At 42.2% G+C, this 26,714-nt stretch overlaps 1 protein-coding gene across 2 annotated transcripts in view; it reads right to left on the bottom strand.

Annotated features, from left to right (window-relative positions):
• The window catches only part of adkb (adenosine kinase b), a 96,497-nt gene extending 70,583 nt beyond the window's left edge, over window positions 1-25,914 (bottom strand). The window contains exons 1-4 of one of the 2 annotated variants that reach the window (XM_041066607.1): window positions 25,627-25,914; window positions 22,408-22,482; window positions 22,251-22,304; window positions 10,791-10,869 (exon numbers count right to left, since the gene is read on the bottom strand). In XM_041066607.1, coding sequence (XP_040922541.1) covers window positions 10,791-10,869; window positions 22,251-22,304; window positions 22,408-22,482; window positions 25,627-25,655 — 237 coding nt within the window. In that variant the 5' untranslated portion in view covers window positions 25,656-25,914. Of the gene's footprint in view, window positions 1-10,790; window positions 10,870-22,250; window positions 22,305-22,407; window positions 22,483-23,292; window positions 23,383-25,626 lie in introns of those variants that run through there. The other variant, XM_041066608.1, reaches the window with a different exon arrangement.
• Window positions 25,915-26,714: the final 800 nt, after the last annotated feature.

Here is a 26,714-nt window from a genome sequence, read left to right as displayed (position 1 = left end):
GTGGAATGATCGTAGTGTTGCATTGCAGGGTGTCGAGAATAATCTGAGCAGGAAAACCATTACATTAATTTTCAAAAGCCAGTCTGACCTACTAAAACACCACCAATTAAATCTGAAATCCACATTTTTCTAATTAATATACCTTCGTTATCTCTATGTTAGGGTAATGAAATACAAAATAAACACAGGCTAATATTTGTATTATTTTATGGCCACAGGAATACTCATCTGTGATTGGTGTGCAGGCACCTGCTCAGTCGTACTTGATAAACAACTAAACAGTAGTATAAGCACTAGCATGTATAGCATTAGTGCACATGTTTAGCACATTTGTCAAGATATTTCAGACCGGCCAACTGACTGACTGCCATTTCTATCCCTAATATTACACCAACACCATGGATAAAAAGGTCAATTTTCTATTAAGGATAATAAGGTCTATTAGCTATTAGCGGCCAAGACCAAGACAATTATGAAACATCAAAAAAATAATAATAATAATAATAATAATTATACCGTCATATTTGAGTGTAACAGTTATGCAATCTATGGTGCACTCGAATGGAATTAAAATGTAAAGCATTCATGCTACTTTAGCCAAAAATCTCATTATGCAGCAAAGAGCAACTGCTACATGTGTTGTGACATTACACCTGCCAGAAATGTTCACAATCTCAATTTCCTGGTGTTTATTTTGTACAGAAGAGCGTATGAGTGAAGGAGTGAGTGATTTCAGACACAGCACAAGACACAACTTCAACCCTGTATTCAACTAACTAGCCATTATACTTAATTACATGGAAGTGACAGACTGAAGTTCCATCTCAGCTTTTTATCTGCCGTTATGGAGGAACCTGCTGCTTGTAAAAGTACAATTTGTAAACTCCTTATCGAACATGTGTGTCTTCACGTTAACTGTTTCGGAGTTACACTGAGTAACTCAGCTTGGCGGAGACATGTGGGAAGATATCTTACAATGTAGCTCAAATCTGATTAGAGCAGTGATCTAATCAGCCATGAATTCATCTGTGAAGACAAGCAGGCAAAGAGAAAATCACCGCAGAGAATTCTGTATAATTATCAAAAATCTCACAGCGGTACATTAAAATTCTAATTACGACGTATTATCTTAATTGCTAAGGAGATGCAAATCAAAACAAGGTTAACGCTGCTCCCTTAACATGCAGGAGAACATGTGGTGGGAACCTCTTCAATATTCACTGAATCAGCTTGACTTGTTCGACATGAGAGGCTGTCATTTTGTAATGCTTCCCCCTCTTAGGGGCGATAATCCTAGCTGAGAGCACAAGCAGCAGTGGCACAGTCGTGCAACAATAACACAGAACAAACATCTAATTGCTGTGCATTCATTTCCTTTTATTGTATCAAACAAAGCTGGTGACAGCTCATTGCAAGCCAACTAATGTTGCTGTCCGGAGAAAACCATGTACCTCCGTAATGTCAACACTACAGAAATTGAGGAAAAACAGCCGTGTCTTCAGCTTTGTGACAATGCACTTTTTAGATAATCTAAAACCCCAAAAGGGGGCTTGTAATCCTTCAACTTATCTGGGCACAAAACTAATCACAAAACCTGGAGATTGTCAATTTTCACACTTGGCCAGAAATGGTGCAAGAGAAACAACCATGTATAATGTGCAACGAATACAGAAAAAAGAGAGGGAAAAAAAAGTTCTCAAGAAACTGCAAGTCCCTTGGTACACAACAAATTGCTTGCCATAAATTGTACCTGACAGGTGCACACTGTAACTCTGCAGACATAAGACAGCCGGATGACAGCAGGCACAAGGGGTAATGGTGACAGGAGAGGAACATGCCATTGAAAATGGATTTATGAGCGGGTCCTGGCTGAGGCGATCCATCAGTGGAGTCACATAGCATCAAACGTGGTCACGTTTAGGACACGTTTAGATGTTTCAAAAGGTGCCAACACTCAAAAACATGTGCGGTGTGTGCGGAAGTGAGCAATTTGCTGCTTTTCAGCTGAGGAGAAATCTATTGCCATCCACAAAGGCGATTTTCAGTCTCTTAATTGGAGTAGTTATGCTTTGATAGAGAGCTCCCATTTCTCCGGAGGTTCTTGCAGTAGGCTAATTACAGTTTGTGGCAGCTTTAAACTAACTATAGCCATTTTTGAAACATCAGATTCCTGACAGAAAATAATAAACCAGAGGTACTCCATGTTTTCACTAAAAGATATTGGAGTTTCTCTACCAATTGGCTTTGGGGACGGTGGTTACCCACATACTGTAAATTGAGTTTCTCCTTCTCACTTTCTCCCACAAACACACACATACAGCGCAAACACTTTCACAGACACACAGTCCTTCCCTTGCTGGACAGAAATAAATGGAGACCCCAGGAGTTCCCTTTGGCCCTGGCCCTAGCAGTCTATAACAGAGCCGACAGCTCCGATCACTCCTGAGAAAGCAAAAGCTGCTCAGAGATCGCTTTACAATTCTCAGGGGCTCGAATAACCTGATCTTGAACTGATCCCGTGCACTGATCCTTTGGTATTGGGTTAGGAACGTGTGAAGGGGCCTGTTGAATGAGCTCGCAGGATATCAACATCCTCACTCCGTGTTGCTCCAGCCCGGCAGATTGTTTGACTTGATTAGTCTCTGCCCGAGTGTTAGACTACCCAACGCCAAGCCCTCCAGACACCGGTATCAATGTGTCAGAGGGAAAAGTGCTCTCCCAAGTCTCAAGGTGGAGCCCATTACCCTGAGTGAGAGCACTGTAAGTTAATAGGATTTGCTCCCGATCAAGAGACTGAGCTATTTCCTGAGGCTGTTACAGGCCGAAGCACAAAAATAAATGTTCTTTTATTCAACACTGTTAAGCGTTCCCCCTCCAAAAAACTCCCCTCCAACCGCCAGCAACCACTCTGACCCCACCCCTCCTTTTTCTCCTTGTTGGGATATCTGTTATTACTGCAAGAGGTGGTACTCTCTGTCTCTTTTTGTCTTTTTTTTTTTTATCCCAAGCAGCCAGTAAAAGTAAAAGGTTGGCACTTTTTGTCTAAAGCAGCCATTTGTTCAGGTGAAAATGAAACTTGCATGGTAAGCAGAGCCAAGCCTGCGGTTGGACAGGGGCAGAGGGGATTCCAGATTAATCATACGGACTATACACCACGAGGATATTCATTGAGGAGTAATTGCCAAGGGGCTTTATGTAATGTATTCTCCCCATGAGGTAAAACCTTGTAGCAGTGAGAAAGGATAATAGAGTAAGAGGATCATATAAAAATGTTTGCTGCTCCAACCTTTAACTTGGAGCTTAACCCTGACCTCGGATAGTAATTACAGAGTTAATTGCCAACTGATCTGAAGAGGAAGCTCCATCCAGCTCTGCTGCAGATGTCAAATGGGCTTAAGAGCCACCATCTGAGGTGCAACGGATCACAGACTGTCTTAAATAATTTAAAGGGACAATTAGCAGCATAGAGTCAAGAAGCGTTTGGTTGTTTTAGTTTATAGCGACTAAAACTTGATGTACATTAATTTGTATTGTACCAGAATCATATTAGGACTCAAAGCAATCAATATGTTTGTTATCAGTTAATCTGTTGACGTTTTTCTTTACCATTTTTCAAGTACTCATCACATTTTCCCTAAGGCCAAGATAACATCTTCAAATCCCGTCTTTCGTCTGTCCAACAGTCTAAAACCCTCAGATCCTCATTTTACAATGATCGAAAACGCAGAAAAGCAGCAAATCCTCATATCTGAGAGTCTGGAACCCGAGAGTGTTTGACATTTTTGCTTGATGCATTACTTTAATTTTCTTTTCATTGACGAATCAATTACTTTGAATATAAACGCTTCAGCACTAAATCATACCATAATGGAATCACATCTTGACATTTTTCTTTTTTTTTGTCACAAAATACAGTCATCCAAATGATCAATTCACGTACAATTTACATTATGGAAAGGACTTTAACTAGGGACTGGCAGATAATTCAATGTTACTGTTAATCAACTTTCAGTGGAAACATATCGAGATTAAGGGTGCATATTGTGTTGTTTGCCCCGTGCTGTAATACAAAACACAAACTGTATGTATTATATCATACGTGATTTTGCATACATTGCGATACATACATGTTTAGCAAGTCAAAAAAATGTTGTTATTATTATTTTAAAATTGATTTCAGCCATGTCCCTCAACACGAATTTTAACCATATCATCTTCCTTTGGGGTGAATGACGACACACGACGAGGTTTTGACAGCTCAAGATAGGACATAAAGCACATTAGACTATATAATAAGCATGTCTGAATGAAAAAAAAACAGACAGATTTCCTCTGGATTTGTTTAAAACCTTAAGAGAGAATAGAACTGGTGCATTTCACCACAGATCTGAGCACAGCTCACTCAGGAAACCTGAATGTCTTCACTGAGTCAAATAGTTAAGTTGAGCCGGTGCTGCCATAAACCCGGTGGGAGAGCTTGGAATAATCTAGGCGATGTTAATGATGCAATTTATATGTGAGGGGACCGGTGTTTGGCAGGCTCTTTCCGTCTGAGCGGGCTGCACAACCCAGCGAGCTCCCAGCACCCCCTGCTAGATGGAGGGGGTGGAGTAGGAGGAGGATGTCAGAGCCCATGTGAAAAGAGGGAGCGAGCGAAGCACTGATAAGAGCCATTACTATTAGTGTCTGTCTGTCACCTGCTGTGCGTCATCCAGCCTTCTCTCTCTCTCCACATGCGCCCCCCCATCCCCGTCGCTCCATCCCCATCCGTTTTCCTGAGGCACATCACTTCAAATTTGCACTCACCTACACATTTTCCATCCTGTCACAGATATACTCAGTTGGCTTTAAAACTGAGCCAAGCTGCACTCTGAAAACTACTGTGAGCTTTGTTTCAAAACAGTTGTGAATTAGTGGAGGTGCAGACAGCTGCCAGCATTTATTTGATAAACAAAATAGCTATAGATGAATAACTGAACTGGCACAAGGGGATGCAATATTCTAGACATACCGTTTCTCAGTTTTTCCGAGCAAACACAAAGCCTAATTTGGTATTTCATTTATTACTTGGCACAATGCTACAGCTCCTTAAACTTATGAACTCGGGAGAAATGAACAGTAATTGCAGGCTGTTCTTTATTTTCTTAAAACCTTTTTAACCAAAATATTTAAAGCTGTTTTTCTCAGTTGCTATGCAACACTTCAACCGCAACAGTGGGAGCATGCTGAGAATGTGCCAAATAAATACTACTGCCACAGACATTCTGCGGGGAAATATGAGAGAGGGGCATCGCTCAATAATCATATGAAAATGTAGAAGAGTTGTGTAAAATGCACAATCATCCTTTCATTCATCAGTTACTTGACCTGTGTCGCGGATGATTCCAACCACTAGTTTGTTTAATGAACCATTGTTTACAGTCTGAAAGGCTCTCAGACCATTACACAGCCATGTGAGCACATTTTTTTTTTTTCATTGCCTGTGAACCAAACATACAAGCGGCTGCTCTTAATTGCAGAATACAGCGACGTGGCAGGCGTACCAAGTGTCCTGTGCAAAATATCATTCTGTAATTTGACATGAGAATGCTGCCAGATATGCAGACTACTGTCTGTTTCACAAGTCCTTTCAGATTTCACTCAGAGCTTGCCCGGAGCCTGGGTAACTGTACAACAGCCAAGCAAAAAGCAAGCAAGCCAATGGTGCAGCCTTTCTTCCTAAGCCTGGAACCAAGGACTTAAAGCAAGGGCACGTTATGCAAGATATCACATTCAATTCCACTGTCAGCCTCTGAGGCCAGATGATACACATTGAGTAAGTCTGTCTCTCGAGCCCTCAATGTTAATCAACACTCTTTCCAATGCATACTTATGAGTTACAATCTACTCCCCATGTCTTCCCTTTGGCAGCTTAAATTAAGTCACAAATTTGACGGCAAATTAGCTTCAACAGGGACGGTAATATGTCACCTATACAGCAATCTGTGCCATTTCTCACCAGGGCAACACAAGTCTTGTGTATCTGAGAGGAAAATTAAATCAAACAAATTATTTTCCTGCGAAAGTCAAATTCGAGGAAACACGAGGAAGGAGGCGTCACGCGGCGGGGCCATCAGCTGTTAACAAATCCCTGTGATGAAAAAGCCTTGCATAATCGCCCAGTCAACCTTTATCATTGTGATCACAGAGCTTGAGATTTAATGCACGCTGGTATTAGCTGTGACATACAGTCACAATACAGTTGAGGTGGGAGGAACACATGCTCAGACAGTGTGCGTACGTACATGTGTGTGTAAATGGGAGGTGGATGTGGAACCAACAGAGATCTCCCCACTTCATCATTGAGTAAATGGCACCACAGACGTGAGCTGCGACTTCACAGCTGCCTCATGGCGGGTGACATTGAAGCCCACGCATGAACACATCACTCATCAAAGCGAATGAGGCGTTCTTTGCTTCCGCTGCTTGTGCCGAGAAAAACAATGGCAGCCCCCCTCAAGTGCACACTTGCACACCTGGAATGTCTAGAATGAGTGGAGATGGGAATGAGAAAGAGAAAAAAAATCCATTTGGTTTCATGCATCTCTCACAAGAAGCTTAACAGACTGTGACCTTCCACTGCTTCGTAATGGGAAGGAAACGGCAAGACCCTGGTGCCATAAAACGGCTCAGAGTGGGTGCCAACAGTGGTTCTGCAATTAACCTGTCTTAAAACAAACAAGAGGCTTTTGCTTTAACAACAGGCACATACTTGAGAGGGTTGATTTCTGCAGCGTGAAACTCAAAGGCCCACCAGGGTTCAGGTTTTAATCGGTCATTAGCATGCTCATTTCGGCACAGCTGCACCAAGATCTATGCAACTACAAGCTCTCTCAACGTGATCAAAAAGCAAAACAACACACACAAAAAAAGTCAAAGCTCTTATGTAGATCCCAGAAGCTAAAGAGTGATCCACCATCAAATGTGTCAAAAGCCCTCAAAGTCTCTTCACAGACAAAGGATATTTGTCTTAACACTAAGTCATAAAGTGTGAGAAGAATGTAAGTAAAAACAGAAAGCAACAGTAAAATCGTGAATGCCCCCTTTTAGCATACAAGCACATCCTCCTGAAATTCAGTCACATAGTTTGAACACAAAAGCTCCACTCTTTCTCCTTAACTGTCCTCTTTTCTCTAAGTGGTACCAGACGTAGGTATTTCTTCATTTAGCCCATTCAAATGGAGGCAAGCTGCTGTTCTTTATTTATTTAACAAAATGAGCTGTAAAAGCCAAACATTAGGTCATGGAATATTTTCACCCCAAGAAATAAGTCAATGCCTTCAATGAGACATCAAACCCAGTTTTAAGTATTCCCCTACAAAATATGAGCTGGTGAGGAACCTTTTTCGAAGTCAAGTAGTGCTGTGGGATTTTTCTCTTTCTTAAATACAACTTTCAACAGTGTGGTGCACATGCGTTTCCAATTAAGAGCTCAGAACCAACATCCAAGCCTGGGCCCCATTCACCCCATCCACGATTGACCAAGTCTGAGGAAATGTTAAACTGACGGAAATGTTAGGCATCATAACCATAACAGAGACAGCAGATTTTTCAAAAGACTTTACTCTCTAAACAGTAATTAAGACATCACAGTGAATTGATGATGTAGACTGCAAACATCACGCAAAATCTAAATAAAGGAGAAGGGAACATAGTCAATCATAACTTTTTGTGACGCATTCACAGCTAGGGCACTTGAACAAAGCAATTTGTCCCCTTTGGTGAATGGGTACAAAGCCTGCTTACAGTGCAAAGACATAAAATATGTCAATGGTGTTGATTTGTGAGGATCATAATGAGAATGCACGGTTTACACCAGGCACTCAGAGCAGGATCTACTTCCCTGGCAGCAGCAACTCCCTATGAGCCTGTCTCTGCTCAGACTTCAATCTCTGGGCCCCAAGGAGCTGTTGGAGGACTTTGATGTTCTGTCTAAATGAATTGACTGTGCTTCTTGATACAGCCCCTCCAGTCAACTGACTCCCCCCACCGATTCTGTCACCTGTGATAAACACCATGCGTGCTCAGTGGTACCAAATTCTGGATCACATGCTCAGAAAGCCCACAGTTTTTTTTTTCCCTTCAACTTTGTAAATGACTGAAAAAAAAAAAAAATGATTGTGGTTTCCCGCCGCGCCCTATCTGAGCAGAAGCCCTTTGATGTGTGAGGCTGTATGTGAGCGAGCAACGCTGGGCTGGTTTTTGTTACCTTACAGCCCTGCAACATCCACTAGGTGAGCCTTTATGTCAGATGCCCCTTCAGGGCATGGTGTTTGTTAGAGCCAGGGCAAAGATAACAACCTCCAACCCACTTCTATCACTGCATTTTTTTTTCCTTTAGAATCAGAGCCAGGGAGCTCTGCATACAAGCTTGCAACTTCACTGGCTTGATCCAAACAAGATCTAAAGCTTATTGAGGAGTACTGGTGCACAGCTAAGGAGGTACAAATGTGTTGATACATCTACCGTGGGACTTCTAGTTTGTCACGATGTGTGCTTTGAATATGGAAAGTAGTGACAGGAGCCATAATGCATGAAAATGAAAGTAAAAAAAAAAGAAAAAAGAAAAGTAATGTCCCGGTGCTAAAGATAGCACTGAGTGCAACCAATCGACGACTAGCAAACACTGCTTCGGATGATTTCGATCAAAGAGCAGGGCAGAGACAGTGGTTAGAGGAAAACAATACTTATCCATCTAAGCTTCAGCTTGGTCAATTCTCATTTGACTAAATCCAATTAACATCGATTCTGCATCTCCTTAAAGCCAAGGTTTAGGTTTTCCTTGATAGTGCAGAAATCCTAACTGGAACGAAGCGGCAGTATTTAACCTATTACAGCCTCCGATGAAGAGGCTGGGTTTTGGAGGAAAGTACGAGTTCTACTGGCGAAGGCATTGATCCTCCCACACCCTGGGTTTTCCCAGCGTGTGCAGCAATTCCTTTGCAAAGCCTCTGAACACTTCTCTCTCTCTCCTCCAGCGGCGGTGGTGCTCCTGAGCAAACCTGCCCTGGATCGAGCATCTCATTTAGTCACTGGGCTCTTTGATGTGGATTCAGTGCTGCAGTGCATATCATTCGTGTTTGAAGGTTCAGCTTCCACAATACAGCAGGGTTTGAAGTTTCACATATTGCAGGTGCTACAATGTGATAATCTGGGAGCCGGTTATGCATTATACATTTTTCATAAAAGAACACCATCACCTGAAAGTGAAATGTGGAAAAGTCAGTGCTTCAAGGTATATATTGACAGAAACTGTTTCTGAGACTTCTGGGTGTGGGACGAAAACACTCTTGTTATCTTGAGCATTTCAGAATCAGCTCTACATCTCCCCTCTGAAGGGGGTAAATATCCAAATAAACAGAGCAGAATAACATTTGACTGGGGTCTGCCATGCCATTATAAGACCAATTTAGTTGACTGAATGCTTCTCACAGGGCACAGAGGCCATGACGGCTCTTTTACCAGAAAGGGCCAGCAATAAAAATCTCCCTCTCCATCAGATTTCACATCGGAGCTGATATGCACCTTGGGGCAGTTCCTTCAATGTCTTCTTAAATAAAACATGAAAAATCCTTGTCAAGGTCTATGTCTTAACTGAGGCAGACCAAACTAAACCCATGGCCTTAGCTCATGCGATGACAAGAAAAGGGGGAAACAATTTGTTAAAAATTTTGAGATTACAGTTTTCAATTGCAGGTCGTAAATGACTCGATTGGAAAAGTGAGCCCCATCGGTTTTTAAAATCCAAATGCAAGAAGCACACAAGAAAGAAAACAAAAAAAAAACATAACTACATAAAACAGGAGAGTTGCTGCCCAAAGAATAAAATCAAGTTGGCAGTTAATGTCTGTGAGTGACTGAAGTTTATGCAAACGCTTCTGATCTTGATAATTAAAGAGTGTTTGTGTGGAGGTGCACAGCTCCGCATCATTTTTTAAAGGATGTTTACTGTCTCCAAAGCATGGAGATGGTGGCAGCCTGAGGGCCTGCTTGCTTTCTTTTCCCTCTCTCTTTATCTATCTTGTGCTAAACACACACGCAAGCGCGCACACATACACGCACATACACAAGCACATGTGTACAAATACGAACTCCACACACTGTACTGACATGTACAAACAAAAACCCACACACAAGAAGGAGTCGGCGCTTTCACAAACATCAGCCTCTCAATTAGCTTCTGCACTCATTTCTCTTTGGAAGAGAATTATTTTTCAGCTGGATGCTTTCTCTTTGTTTATTGTGAGCAGACCAAAGCCTTATCAGCAGCTAATCACTGCATGTCAAATTCACAGACTTACTGCAGTCACTTTGGAAAAACAAAAAAAAAAGAGATCTAGTGAATAATCTTCTCAAGTTCAGATTGCCATTTCAGATTTGGACAATCACCAATTTCTTTTAGATGCTCGAATCTGTCTAACAGCCAGGGAGAAGATCAGCATTTGTTTGATATAATTTGTTGTGACATGTTAATTGCATCTACTTGTAATTCTCTCTAATTGATGTTTGATATGTCTCAGGAAATTAGGCCAACTAGATAACACTGCAAATATTATGAATCTTTCCCGCCTTTCTCTTTCTGTGGCAGGTCTGATGAATTCACAACACCTAAAACTGTAATGTGTCAACTTGCTGTGCAGCTATGCTCTGTATTCCCAGGGCTGCCAGGCTGACAAATCTAAGGTTACAAGCATACCACTGTATATTCAAAACACATTCAGGCACACAGCAGACGGCCAGAGAAGACTAACCTGAGCAATTTTCACTGAGTTCTGGGTCGAACCACCAGCATGGTATTCAACTTTGTTCCTCTTGACAATTTCTTCAAACCTGAAATAAAGACGAGGACAAGAGCTGTTACAAAAGACATTCAAGAGAAACCACAGAGTGAATTTGGCCAGACCCACTGATTAAGGCTTTGTGCAAACATCAAATGCAACCGCCTGTAACATGGGCAGACAACAGGTTTCTCAACACGTGTCACACTGCAACATGTGTAGGAGGAGTGAGGAGAAATTGTGTTTCATACACAACACAAATTAGTCAATACAAAATCTATTACATGAGGTTGCAAAGGTACAGACCAAAAGCAGCTGTGACCATAGAGGGCGAGCAAATGTCAACAACAACTGAACGGACTGTTATTTGAAATTTGGTACAAACATTTGTGGTCTACAGAGGATGAATCCTAATGGCTTTGTATATATTACATAAATTCTAGCATGCTTACATAACTAATGCTAATGTTGCTCCCTGTCTGTTTGACATAATAAGATAAGCACTACTGCATTTTCAGGGTTAGGATCAGAGCTAGTTTTGTTCTTTGGTGTAATGAGCACATGGCATGTTTTGTTTTTTAGTTTAATTTACCCCCCCCCCCCACCCAGGCCTGGCAGACGAATGAAGTATTAATTATTAATTATTTAAAACAACAATGCTCTCATACTATTTAGCTGCCAATGTTTAGGTCAGCTGGTTGAGTTTACATTATATTCCTACCAATCGGGTTGTTTATCCATCTTCTCGTCAGCTGTGCAATATAATAAACTTGAAAGTGGCATACATTTTGTTACCATACTTCTACAATGACATTTGATGTGTATGTTAAACTGCCTAAGGAGTAAAACAGTCAGAAAAAAACAAGTGAGCAAATGCTGGATTTTGTTAACTGGGCTACTTGACCACAAATGTTGCAGGAGTTGAAAAGAGGCCGTTAGGGTCTAAATGTCAGTTTGATAAAAGCAACAGAGTAACATTGTCCACACATGGTTCTAGTTAGCACTATTAAATATTAAAGTATGATGAGCGGTGGAAGTCATTTCTGAGGAACTTGAACTGCTTCTTCAAAGGGATGCGTGAAATAAAAGAAACTTTTCATCTTTCACTGCGTGGAGATAGGCCACGGATTTGTATTTCAGATGTGATGTTTTCGGGGCAATTAGAAAAATAAGTTTCACAATTTCCTTGTGTACAGAAATACCATAGCCAGATAAGTTGTTTGGGGAGAGACCACATCTGATTAAATGTCTGATGCCTGAACCATACAGCAGAGTTTAGAAATGACTGTGACAGACTAAACACAATGAGTCAAGAAAACAGACATGACACTGGGGAATGGGGAGTAAACAATCGCTGAGTTTTCAAACACAAACCACAGGAACACTCTTGGGTCTACAGTGAAATACTGAAGGCGGTTCTATCATTTTTGTATTTTCCCATCATACTGCCATTTCAAACATCAATAGCTTCAATGCTTAGGCGTAACGTGATGCAAAGCTGGGCTACGCAGCGAGATAGAGTCTTTATCTGGGGAGATGCGAACATGAATAATGTGCATTCTCCTCGTCGTTCACACAAACAGCCTCCCGGGGGGCTGGCTACACAAACGTGCCCCGCTCTGCTAAGGAAATTGACCTAACTGCAGTCGAGATGATTCGACACATTAGGAGGTCCTTGACTTTTTTTTTTCTGAACGGTAAATTGAAAACTGTCCATTTGTAAATATATTTACATCAGAGGAAAAAAATCCAATGACATGGTAAATAGTTCAAGGTGCACCATACCGTTCCTCCTGGCATTATGCGTAATTCCACTCTAAGAGGGGCTGTTGAGAAAATGCTTGAGTAATCCCAAGGGGCACTGGTTATGTAAATGCTGAGCAGCACAGAGCCAATGAATTTCCTTTTTAGGATTAAAAAACATTTTCAGGGGGAGGTCAAAGGTTCCACATTTTGGGGGAGAATGCTTGAATTTTAAGATTGAACCTATGTCTGTTGTATATACTTGCTGCAGACAAGAGTAATCTGTATGCAAAGTACATCGTGGCTTACCAACATATGTCAGCCAGAGGTGTTTAATGTTTGAGCACAACCTGGTTTAACTAGGCATGGCCGAATTTTGAGCAAGTGTGAAAGTAACCTTTACTGCTTCAAAGAAAGTCTGCATATCATGTCTCAAGGCATGGGGTCTACCCAGGGCAGAATGTTCCTAATAAAGAGAAAAAACTTTCCATGCAAGTGGAAAATATGCTAACCGGGAAAAAAAAATCCTTCCTGAGACACCTGTTATGACTCCTTGACAAAGGAAGAATTTGAGCACTGTGGGTGTTTATAACATGAAGGCAGCCGAGGGACTCCAGAACCCATTTCAAATAGACACACAGCTACTGAGGATTTCAGCTTTTTTTTTTTTCTTCCCTAGAAGTATTTGCTCCACCTTTCAGTGCAGACAGCATGGGGCCCTGCTCCTGGACGCCTCGAAAATCCCATCCGAAAAGGAGCAGCTGCCTCGAGACCTTTACACCCTCAAACATCATGTGATCCCATAGTAGTGACACCGTAAACGGCCCCCTTGGCCATTTAGGGAGAGAAAATCCCTTTCCATCTACTGCAGTCTAAGCTCACTCAGTGATGGGAGGGAGCAGAGAAAAAGAAATTGTTTTGAACAAAATGTCCTCAGCCAGTAACCTCTGCTTTTAAAACCTCTGCTGGTGTTGCTCAGAGGAAGAGCAATTCCAACTATGCTATGCATTCCACTAATGTATGGACTGTGTTATATAACGTGCTTTCCAAGAGACTGCCCCTGACACTCTGGTTAAATACCACTCTTAACTAAAGGCACTGTGCTATTTTTCAATTTCATACCTTCCAATTTGAGACTAATAGAGGCACTTATTTATTCAGCTTAAATCAAATCATATTCAAATTAGGGGAATTAGGCTACTGAATGCAATATTTGTATTCAGAGGATATGAGAGTCCTCCTCAAAAACTAATACCTCTACATCTCCCCGGCTTAGCGTGTTCAAATTGTTAGGGCAGATCACACAAGTCAGGAACATCGTGTTGTTTACATTCCTGGAGATGGAGCCCCCACCGTTGATTCCCATCAAGGGAAATATGAGAGCTTCCAAAGTACTATGAGTGTTCTCTGCCCTGAGTGACTCATGAGTTCCTCTCTCACCTCCCCCCAAAAAACAAGCCAAGTAGATTATTTACATGAGGCAATAATTCAAGATTTGCTCCTCTAAGTCTCTTACATGGAGGGCAAGGCGAGCCCATTTACCCAATCCCTCTTCATTCGCCTTTGATGTTAGCCTATCTCGATAAGACCGGATGAGTGCCCTAAAATCCCCGTCGAGTGATTTCACAGGAAGAACAAGTCTCTGTTAATCAATGGCTAGATTGGATCTGGATCCTTGGGAGTGGTCCGCCTGAAAGTCCTCCCAAGTGTTTGAGTGCACACCAGGGTAATTCATCGCTAATGATCACCGCGGCACCCACTCTCCTACGCGCCATTCGTCCTTATTTAATTGCCTCGTGCACGTTTAAACAGCTTACAAATCACAAGGACAGGCAGGGAAACATGATCAAACGGCCCCCATCACTAATCAGGGGAGGGCAAGCGAAGAAGTGAGCGGACTGGGGCTTCTTTGCTGCTCTCCTTGGGGATTAGGAAGGAGGAGGGTTGTACAGGAACAGTAAATTATCTCTGCTTCAGCTATAGCAGGCAGGTACATTTAAACAGGCAGATCCATCTTTCTCCCTCTCTGACAGAAGCAGAGAGGGGGCAATACAGCTAAAAGGCTTCCGTAATCCCAGTTTCAACACAGGCATCTGGAGTGGAGACAGGTTCCACCATTGATTAGATTCCCCAATCAGTGTGTGCATCCTACACCAGCCTTCCTTGGTAGTCTGGAGGCAGTACAAGGCCTGATGCACAGTAATTGTTTCCATAGGTCAGGCAGAGGAAAAACAGCTCGGGGACGTGATGAAAGGGAGATGGAAAGGGTGAGGAATATTGTTGTTTTTCCCCCCAATTAAATTGTTTGTCAAACCCTTCACAAAGGGTTACGCAGTTTATCTGTTTAAAATCAATACGCTCGTCTCAGTGTGAAAGCTTGTCCCGACACAAGACAGGCCCATTAATTATTCTGTTCTGCACGCTATCACTGGGCTGCTCAAGGTTGAGTCTTATCTTTTCTTATTTCAAATCAATAATTATCTTCTACCGTGCTCGTGCTCCCCCTCAGAAATAGATGTGCTTTTCATTCAATGCCTGTAGAGTGTCTCTTTCTCTCTCCCTCTCTCTCCCTCTGTCTCTCTTTGTAGCAACCGGTGAGGAACGCAGAATGAATAGGACATTCTTATCAGTGGAACATTAGGGCAGGATGGGAATAGATGGCAAAGAATGAGGCGCATAAAAGTACTGAACACAAATGAGTCATGATTCAAACAGCGAGCGAGGCCTTGTTCTCGTCCTCTGACATCTTCTAATAGACTACAGTAAGGGATGAATGTTGATTTGCACAAAAGCATTACGATATCGCCATCGTTCAGGTATCTCGATCCATTTGGTTAAATCCCTATTCAGCTGAGAAAACCTGCCTCGAGTCCCCCCGGGTTCAGAATACGCCACGACTCTTTACGAAGAGCCTTTTTACATTATAGACTGGATGCACAATTAATGACTGCACAATTACATGGTCATAATGGGTGAGTAATTGCATTAGAATGCAGAAACAACAAATGTGCATCCCTTTAATAATCGGCCGATCCAGCAGCAGCAGCAGCCCATTTGTTGGCATTAACCGAGGACTGCTGTTTATACTTAATTAGGCTGCACTCAAGGATTAGGCGGCGGGGGCAAAATCTGGTCATGGAGGATGAGTTCATATTATTTCCTCTAAAATGTCACAGGTTTTTGGCTTCGCGCTGCAGAGGGTGGCGTTGTTTGTCACACTGTACTGTGTGGATGTGGGAGAGGGAGTGTGAGAGTGTGTGTGTGTGTGTGTATGTGAGGATATGAAAGAGAGAGAGAGAGAAAGAGGGACACATTGAGGGAGAGAGTGGGAAGAGGGAGTGTGTAAGCAAGGATGGGGCTTCTGGTGTTCTCTTGAGGATTGAGATTTGAAGCCGGAGCACAAAGCCTTTGAGACATTCCCCTTATCTTGGAGGTTGATACCAGGATCTTGGTGATTCAGAGCACTCCGTGTGAATAATTCCACCAACACCCCCTACTGCGGGGACCATATGGCCCAGTGTGAACTTTAAACACACGGGGAGTGTTGCTGCTCACCAGTGAGGCCTCCCATCTCTACCCCCGCACAGGCTAGTTGTAGAGAAATCATCAGCACAGACAGTATACTAACTAGCCTACACGTATAAGGGCTCATGCCATCAGTGGCTTTTCCTGTGTAGCTCCTGGGGAACAGGGATGACTAAAAGTATCCCTGAGCGTGCTTTTCTGAACTGAACATGCTGTATGTACTGGCTGAGACACCTACATTTTAATTATAAAATGCTCTTTAAAAGGGGGAGTTGGAGGGAGAAGAGGGGAGGAGGGGACGCCCACATGCACAGAGATGTGGATTATGTTTGTTCCACTCCCTTTGACTTGTGATGTTTCCTTCTGGCACCACCTGCTGGCAGCCACCTTCAACAAGAGAGAGGCATTTGCAGCTCCGGCGAGGACAAGCCTTAATTATGATTGCATCAGCCATCTCTCATGATGCAGCATGTATGCTTTAAATGCAGAGCAATCACCCTGCACGTTAACCTATTTCATCAAAAAAACAAACTGAAAAAATGAACAGCAGAACATGATATGAGGGTTTTTTTTTTCCTTTTGATTATTTGAAAAGTTTTCTTGTTTTATAATTCAGGAGGACTAGGTCCACATTTCTTACAGTTGAGTACAGCTCTGGCGAGCATGTCAGATTTATGCAAGTGCCCCAAATGGTTGGATTCATGCGTATCAATAAAACATCAACAGCAGCACAGCTGGCGGCTGAACATGTTTCTGATGTCTCAATTACCAGTTGAGTGCCATTAATCTCTGCTCTCTCTCTTTGGCTCAGAGGTCGGCTGATGGATGCAGGCCCGTGACCTTTGTCTTCAGCGGCAGTGGGAGCTGGTTGTTCTGACCCCCCAGTGGGCCGGCGGAGGTGAGTTTAAGTACTGTAGTACAGCTCTCAGCCTCAGCAACAGACAAGGGAGCTGGGAAGTAAAAAAAAAAAAAAAAAAAGGGGGGGGGGGGGGTAGTAATGTGTCTACACACTCAGTCAAGCATGAGTGCATCTAGTGAAGTGGCACCATGGCAAGCACATGCAGCTTCTGCACGCATGCTTGCATGTGAGCACACACAAACACACGCACACACACACAGAGCAGTGTTTCTACCCCTGACACACCAGGATAGCTCAGCCGGGGGTTTCTAGCACTCACGATTCGCTTCGTTATATATTAAAAACACCAAAAAAAAAAAAAGAGGGGTAGAGTCAAGTGTGTTTACAGAGCAGAATCTATCACACACACACCCAGGAGCCAGAGTGTTTAGCATGTACTCTGTGAGAGAGGCCTTTGTTGTTTTCCTCCCAGTAAGCAGATTGAGCTGCACGGCAGCAGCAGGGGTGTGTAAGATGTACACAGACAGCGGGGTGTGTGAGTGGAGAGGCACCTCCACTGATCTCCTGTGTCGTGTGATGATGTGTGTGTGATGTGTGTCTCAATCCAGCGCTGATCCCCCTGAGTCAGCCCTGTCAGTGATATGAGCCTCCCACCCTCTCTCTCGCTCTTTCTCTCTTTCCCTCGCCATCCGGAATGCTAATAACAGCCAGCCACTAACACTGCAGCCCTGAATTATTCATGCAGCAGAGGGTCACACGGCATAATGAGGAGTTTACTCTCATTCTGGATGCGATTGTGACGCTGCTAATCTGCATTTAGCACAGAGAAAGAGAGAAAAGGGAGGGAGGGGGGGGGTAAAGAGAGGGAGAGGGAGGAGGAGGAGGAGGATGAGCACTGATGAACTTAATTGCTGTGAGCAAACAACCTCTGAAAAGAGTCACGCCATCATCCAGAGATGAGAAAGTAAACAATTAATTATCATTGGACAGAGGGAGTCATAAAACAAATGTTTGAACGAGAGCAATATTCAGGAGCCAGCTGATCTTTTTTCCCCCCCCTCAGAGGTGACAATACACTTACAACAACAATGACTCACTCATTTGACACTAATAATCATTAGCTCTAATATGACATGGTTAGCAAGCCCAAGAGGGTTTGGGTGGATGGTAGATTATGAAATACCGCGTGTTCTAAGAAACCTGTAATGCCTAGTTATCCAGAAATAAAATGTCGATTTGCCCACATTACAATCTCCTGCAGAAAGAGGCGTGTTTTCATTATGTTGACATGTTGTTTCCTACGGAGACTCCTTGATGTAGAAACAGCAGGCTACTGTTGCCCCCTGCTGGCCATGAGAGCATGCATAGGCCTTTTTACTGTACTTCAAAACTGACCAAAGAAATCCACTGCTGAGAGAAGGGAAGAGTCAAAACTAAAATGTCAGCCAAGTGCTAACAACGTAAATATTTTAAAGCCTGATAACCAAAAATATAAATGCAACAGCATAAACTAAAAGACACGACGATGGTGAATAACACAACTGTACATAGATATCCAAGGAGAGTTGACTAGAGGGCAACTCGTAGTAGATCTTGAAGATGTTTCACTTCTCATTCAAGAGGCAACATGTAGATCTGAATCTTTACAAGTTATATAAAGTAATTTCAAATCCCCTACATTGGAGGAGCCAGACTTATATTTCAAGCCACATGATGGCAGCAGTGACTACAAAAAGTGAGACAGATCTACTGCGTTACATGACAACATCAACAGTAAACATCTGAGCAGGAAGAAAGGAAGTCACAGGCAGTGCTTTGATTAACCAGTTTCCTCTCTTACCCTAATTTCAAAACACTCGAGGTGTCCACCGAAAACCCAACATCTCCTGAAAACAGCTCTATCATTCACTCACCTATCACCATGGAAATATCATCTAAGTAAAAGCTGTTACAGTACAAGACCTAGGAATTTACTGCAACATGACTCACCAACCACTACACTCTACGCACTTTATACCACAAAAGTATTGAGCAGCAGCAGCTGCCTGCGGACAAGAGAGTGATGAGGTCATGGGTATGTGATTGTAGGAGTGCTTGAGATTACACTGCATGATTTATGAACTGAATTTGGTTGGAAGTTTTTTTTTTGTTTGTTTGTTTTTTAAGATTTTTGTTGGCTTATTATACTTTATTGGACATTTGATACAGACAGGAAACATGGGGAGGAAAATGAGTATGAAATGCAACGAAAGCCCGGGGCCGGAAACGAACCAGGGACATTGCGGTTATGTGGTATGTCTCATAACCACTAGGCAACCAGGACACCCAGGAAGTTACTGTTTTTTCAGCAGAGCAGATCCTGCGTTAGTTTACATCAAAGGATTAGGATGGTGTCTTTCCAGAATTGTCTTATTGTCAACAAGCCCCATGGAAAAACCAAGATCAGCTCTGCGTTAGTCCATCTCTCAGCACTTTCTGATTTCCCCACCATGTCTATGGCAATCAACCTAAATCCTACTGGTTCCTACTGACGACACACATCTATTAATGGATCACAAATATACAGTATAGTTTCACTTCTCACTCTAAAGGCTCAGAAATGTCCTTACACAGCTGCACACTGTAGATTTTAGCAACTGTTACTCAGACATTCCCTAAAATTAAGTGACAAAAAGTCACAGCTGAGACTCATTCAGAAAAAAAAAAACCCCAAAGTCCCCAGCCAATCCTAACAGGGACGTTGATAGTTTCTACTGTTCAGCAGGCAATTTCTCAGTCACAACAGGATTATATGGGCTCTGCTGTGACTAGATAATTGAATTAAGGCATGGCCACAGTGCACTGCATCCAATGATCTCTCTCCCACCAGGGTGATGGAGGGAAAAAAATGAATCATGTTGCACTCTGTAGATTCAGAAGCACAATAATAGTGTTTGCTCACTAGGCTTGTAAGTCTGTTGTGGCCGTTTTAGCAATGATGTTATATGTCACAACACTTCAGCCAAGTTCTTCTTCATCCATGGACCAATGACCTTGTGGATGACCTCTTTACACTTCACACATTGAATTTTTTTTTTGGGGGGGGGTGTAACTGACCACACAAAATTATCAAGAAAACTGCAGTTCGCATCTCAGCATCTAAAGCTGCACTGCACTAGGTTAACAGATAATGTGATTAAAATAAAAAAACATTGTACATTCAGATATAAATTGACAGGCGTGATGGTGGGTATGTTGCTGTGTGTGGTATGGGAGGGGACATGCATTGAAATGCATTGTGCTGGGAATTAACCACCAAAGCCGCATGTTAATCCTGCCCTGACCTTGTGCAGAATGTGGAGGGAACGGTGTCTGTGGGGCTAAAGATAACACCGCTGCCTTTGTGCTGGAGGAGAACAACACTGCTGATGATGCTGCTTTGTGCCGCTGCTGCTGCCCAAGGTCACATGCGCCCCTTTGTCAAGTAACAAGACCTGACAAGGTAGCCTATTGTAAGGTACAGCGATATGATGTACTCATCAGTCTTTACATTGTATTTGCATTACTTCAGTGCTTTTTTAATTTTATATTACTGCACAGTGATTTCCTTAGAACTGATTGATGCTACAACAGAATTTATTCCTTCTCAGGTCTGAAATAGTTCAGTCAACATGGACTCTCACTCATCAGAGCACGCACCTTCACTAAGGCTGCATAATCCTTTAAAACTGTTATTCTGATAACAGAAAATGTTTAATCTGCATCTGGATCCAGATCCACATCAAACCACGAACACTGACAGAAAAATGTGTGTCAGATTTTTTTCATTCCAGTAAGTATCACACTGCACTGTTAAAAATATAATAATAATAAAAAGAAGACGAACATTAACAAGAACATGTCTCAATCTGTAGACCACCAGGATGTATTTGGGTTGAGAAATTGAAATAGCTGCAACAACTCCTTCCTTTATACCAGTGCACAGGTGCCCTCAGTGGCCAGCAGATGAAAACATGATTATATAACATCCAACAGAAGAGACTGGATGCACTGGGAAGCTTTGAGGTGTGAATGTGTGAGTGTGCAGCAATGTAATCCTGTGAGAGTATTTGTGCTCAGTAAATTGACCATAATACGCACCGTATCTGTACGTATTATTCAGTTAATAAGGTGAGTGCCTGATTGATCTGCCAATAAAGCTACGTTTTTGAGTCCCATTGTTGTGTCTGTCACTCAGCAGGGTCCCTTCAAATTGAACTGATATCTGATGGAAGGTTAGCCCATAAACCAGGGAACCATTGATTTTAGGTGCAAAGCTGAATCCAGGATTTTTAGAAGAGGTTTTCTTAACATTGTGACATAAGGTATGTTTGGATGTTTTCCTATTTTCTCAGGATGTACCACACTTAGCTAGTTAAAAAGCATCTCCCTGGACAATAAAGCTGATCTCTAAGAGAGAAGTTCAGTCTGGTGTCCAATGTGCCAAACGGAATTTACGGGCTTTCTAAACGGCTCACAGCCAAAATAATTATTAGAAATCATCATAATTTTCAAACAACTCAAACATTCTCTATATATCTGATGTGCAATATGTGATTTACTTATGAATATGGAACTGTTTATTCCTTGAGACTGAAAAAAACAAAACTCAAACACCTCCCTCTCACCATCATCTTACTTACAGATGGTGTACTTTTTATGTCTGCACTAAAATTAACACAGGCAAATTCCCTGAATGGACTCCATCTGCACGCTATCAAACAAAGGCAACAGAACGTTTTAACGTCAGTGAGCAATAAAGGCTCGGCCCTGTTTTAATGTTAGTTAGTCATTCTGTTGTTTACAGCCTATGTTTACCTTCAAGAGCATTTCAAAACAGGGAAGTGCTATGTTCAGCGACACACAAGCATGTTTTCGAGGAAGGCTATAGTATTTCTGTTTGGTATCTGCTCGAAATGTTAAGAAGGGAGGGTCTAAAAAAGGAACTTGCATGCTTAGCAAATCCTTTTCCAAATAAATAAATAAACACTATTTAATTAGTTTCACTCTCATAACATGTAGTTAAAAATACAGTTAAAATATTTACTACTTATTCTAAATCAGTAGTAAATCTTGGTGTAGTTTGGCACAAATTTAGTATAGGAAAAACGCGGGCGTGTCAAGTTCTGAGGCTCACAGTTACAGAGGGCTGATTAATGACTTGGCTATTTTGAGCACAGCATACAGTGTCAAGATGGTAGTAGTGGGTATATATGACCGGTGCGGCCCTTATTTGGTCCCTCGTAATTTTAACGCTTTGCGTTACAGTACTGAAGCATGTGACTCACAAGACTTTGTGTTTGTCTTCAGCCAGGATCTGGTCATTAGGCTTCAGTCCAAACCTTTTAGGAAAGAATAACAACACAAACGGTGAATGTGCTTTGGTCAGATAAGATACAGAAATACGAAGATACGATTGGAAACAACTGATCTCATTAGACTTACTTGTCAAGGAAATCTTTGTCCACAACAGCTGAAATGTCGAGCAAGGGATTTCCCATCCCAAAAAGAGTGTTTTCACTGCGGGGAGACAAAAACATATTGTATTATGCAGACTCCCACTCACCAGACGAAACAAACAATCTGCTGTGATACAGACAATCATCTGTTTCTGATTTGCTGGACCGAATCACTGAAATGTTGATGAGAGATGATCCCATGTTTCACAGATGGCTCTTTTACCTGAACTTCTCTCTGTGGTCAACGTGTGTAAAAACAGATGAGGAAATAAAGCAACACAAACATGCACAATTGAAAACACATGAGCTTGTTACGTTCATTCATGGATGCATTTCAGCTTGTAATGAAAAATAAAGAGGTAAAACTGCCAATGACTGAGTTTCTTTTTCCACTCTTGTAGACTGAGATTAGAAAAAATGAAAAGCACATAGAGCACATTGGGAAGATCACAATAAAGAGTGACCATTCTCTGAACAGCTCATGTACAGGCATGTGCAGCTTGCGTGTCATTTGTAAGCTTTAGAAAAATAATTACTTAGACTAAAGCTGATGTGTTTAAATCTAGCATTTTGCCCCCATGACCATGTCATGTCATGAAACACAGATGTACGCAGATACAGCGGCTGCCGTGTTCAGATGTCTAAGAGAAATAATTGTCCTCTGGAGCTGTAGTATGGCTTTTACATCATCTATAATACAACAGATGCCAAAGATGATGCAGAGTCACCGAAGCCAACTTAAAACATCAGCCTAAAAGTCTCACATGTGTTTCCAGCCAAACCCACTGAAAGACTGGCAGTACTGTGACCACATAATGAAGAAGCAGAGCTGTGCTCTCTGTGGAAACACTGGAGGATATCTGACTCTTACCTGGCAGTTGGCATGATGTAAGAAAACTCAGCAGCCAAGCAAATCTGATGATTAAATGACCAACACCTTCCTGCTCTCTGTCAAAGCAAAGTGCTTTTTGACTACAGGAACTGAAGCAGCACTTTGGACAACTCTGACTGGTTGGTGCAGGAAGTGGGAGGGTCTCAGTATCTTCTAGGCATATGATTGGCTACACATGTTCCAAATATTGTAAAGGTTTCTCTGCTGCATTTAAGGACAATGGGAAAAGAAATAGATGAGTACTGTGGCAAACACCAAACCCCCTCAACAGGAAGCAAATACAACCCCTTCAGCAAACACACATCAAAATGAGCCTTTTGTCAAATGTTAATGAACTGTTACCTTTTATTTGATGAACTTAAAAATAGAAAAAAAATTCAACAGTAAGTGAAAAAGTTGTGCAAAAGGTTTGAGCACAAAGTCAGTACTTAGTAACCCCATCATTGTCCAGGCGTAGTCAGCTCAATTCACTGTCGCTTTGTTGACTGACTTGCATTTTGAATTTGCTGATGTTTAGTGGAATCCATTCTTCCTTCTGTCCTTGCAGTATTTCCTGTGTCACTAGCTGCCACACAACCCCACAGCAGAGTATTTCCACGCCCATTCTTAACAGTTGGCAAAGGGTTGTTTTCCTCAAATTCTGACCCTTTTTTTTTTCCTTCCAAACACACTTCTGGTGATTGTGGCCAAAGGGCTCAGTTTTAACTAACTCTGTCATCGGCACTTGACTGTGGCTCTTCCAGATCTTGCTTTGCAAACTTTGGACCACAACCTTTGTGATAAGGTTGCAGGTAAGATTTCCATTTGTTGACTCTCCCATGTAGATCTTGTTTGTGCATCAGCTCTACACAATGGAATGATGCACTGCCACTCTAGAGTCAGCTATATACATACAGCATGTTATCAAGTCAAAAACTGTGGGACCATAATACTAACAGGCTAGCCTCCCTCCACTGGCTTCCTTAAAGCTGGGCAGAGATTTATATGATCTGTTGCATTACATGGCCTTGCCTCTGTCCTGCTGTGTCCCAGAAAGCTGTGACAGTGTGACACAGCAGGCACAATATGAGGATGCTGAAACTGAAGAAGGCATATGAAAAACAGCTGTCAGTACGTTTATGATTTACACATGTGCTTATTCTACTGTAAAATGACTAAATGTCCTACGTTCCTCCTTCCAAACAAATCTTTCTCACTCCACTGACGCCCTCAGGAGGAGTCAGCTTTAACCTGTTTTTACCCGATGGCCTCACCTTTTCTGCTCCCATGCTTCCTCTGAAGCGTTAAGTTTTGTTTTTTCTCTGTCCTCTCATTTCCTTTGCTCGGTTTTGATCTGCACTGTAATGCACTTTGGATCAACTGTGCTGAGTTGAATTGCATGCAAAAATTCAGAGATTTACCCCTTTGGCAAGAGCAGTTAAAGTCTGTATATAAAAAAAAAACTTCCTCATCCGTTCCTTCCTCATCATTGGCTTTAAACGTTATTTCAGTCGTGACTACAAAGTGGACAACAAGTTTTCCTCAAGTCAAGTGAACGCCGCACGATTCACTTTACATTATGCAAAATGATGTATCTTCCTGCCAGCAAATGTAAATGTTGCAGTGTAAACATCATTGCTTTATTACGGACAACAACCCGGAACTGAAGATATTTAAACGCTGAAAGACGTGTGATGTATTTCACATTGACCTTCATTAATTCGTCTGTGTTTTTTTTATATATATGTATATATATTTCAGAGGATTACATGCATGTTGATAATTTAAATGACACGGAGGAATTCATGTTCACCACACCTGCAATTTTTAACATCCGGTAAAAGAGCACCTGTGATTTTTAACTTCTTCGCCAAGTTTGTCTCACGCCCGTCAAATCTGTTTATCTGTTTATCTTTTAAAAACAAAACATTTGCCAGCAACACCATTTCACGAGTCAGCTGTAAATTGTTTTTCTAAATATTATTTTATTTGTTTATTCATTTAGGATAATTACAGGTTGGATGAATGTAAGGAGGATTCTTGCCTCCCAGTCATGTGATGATAAACCCACCCTCTCCTGCTAGCTGCTGTTAGCACCGCTTTGACCTCACTATCTGTATCTAAATGCTAACATCATCTCTACCTGAGCCTTTGAGTTGATGTAACGTTCAAAGGTCCAGGCTGCTCGGCGCCTTATCGCCCCGCACCTCCTGCAGACAGAGTACCACCAACACCCACAGACCTTTGCGGGGATTAACGGCTAGCCACGGCGGCTAACTGCACAGAGAATCACATAACATACGCGCATAACACAAATGCTGTCGAGTTATTTACCTTAACGCTGTTTTCCTCCCCGTCGACATGTTTGGATCTCCGTCAGACGCGTTTGTTTTGTTTTGTCTTTAACCAGCAACGGGTGTGTTGACGCTGTGGAGGCTGGGAAGCCCTCTGCTCGCTGCCGGGGAAGAGTGGTAAGAGGCTGCGGCTTCCTTCTTCACAGGCGACGATGGAAGAAGCTGGTCAACAGCATGCAACCCAGGCAGAAATTTAATGGTTATGTCCAGGGAAGGGTCCGAGTTTCTTTCTCCCGGCCGAGGCAGCGTGCATTTGACTCACATTAGAGAGGGGAAAGAGATAATAGTTATCTCGTGTTATCGCGGTGCTTTGTTTCACCTGTTTCACCCAGATAAAGTTCAACTTAACGGTCTGCCCATTTTTAAACAGGAGACAAAACACGCTCCAATATAGTGTGGTTGGGTGCAGAGGTCATAGATATATGCAGATATATAACCACATTATTTTAACATTATGTATAGATTTATATCCTAAAATCTGTCCTGGTGGAGTCACCTCAGTTCCGTTTATGAACCACACAGGATGAATTTTTAAGAGGGGCCCCAGACTCACCAGGTCTCAGAGGAAACCCTATTTATTTTGTGTATATTGCTTCAGAGCAGTTTAACAGACTGCAAATTAGTTTGGGAAATATGCACAACTAAAGTATAGGACCACCTCCTTCATTGTAACCTATCATCACCGGTCTTATAAGTGGGCCCAGTGTGACAGAATGTACATGGTGCATGTTCCTAAATAAATTGGCATTCAACAAAAGTGCCAAAATAGGGCCATCTTCACAGCACGAAAGCACATAAGATGACAGGATTTTTGTTTATTTGCACTTGCAAACAAAGAGAAATGTCCCAGTGCCCCAGAGGTTAAGATGCACCATAATGTTTCTGTTTTGATCCTGACCAGGAACTTCTGGCCATGATGAATGCAACTGAGTAACTGCAGACCCACAGGAACAGCTTTTGAAAAAGATAATGGGATAATCTGTGGTAAAAATGTCCAAATACAGAAATAAAGCTTCTGTTAGAGTCAACTTCCTTATTGTACAGGCATTAGTAAGCTTATGTGAGAAA

The sequence above is a fragment of the Toxotes jaculatrix genome, chromosome 21, assembly GCF_017976425.1.
Source record: "Toxotes jaculatrix isolate fToxJac2 chromosome 21, fToxJac2.pri, whole genome shotgun sequence".
Taxonomy (NCBI): Eukaryota; Metazoa; Chordata; class Actinopteri; family Toxotidae; genus Toxotes; species Toxotes jaculatrix.
Note: the sequence above shows the minus strand (reverse complement) of the source record. Positions and strands in the feature narration are given on the sequence as shown.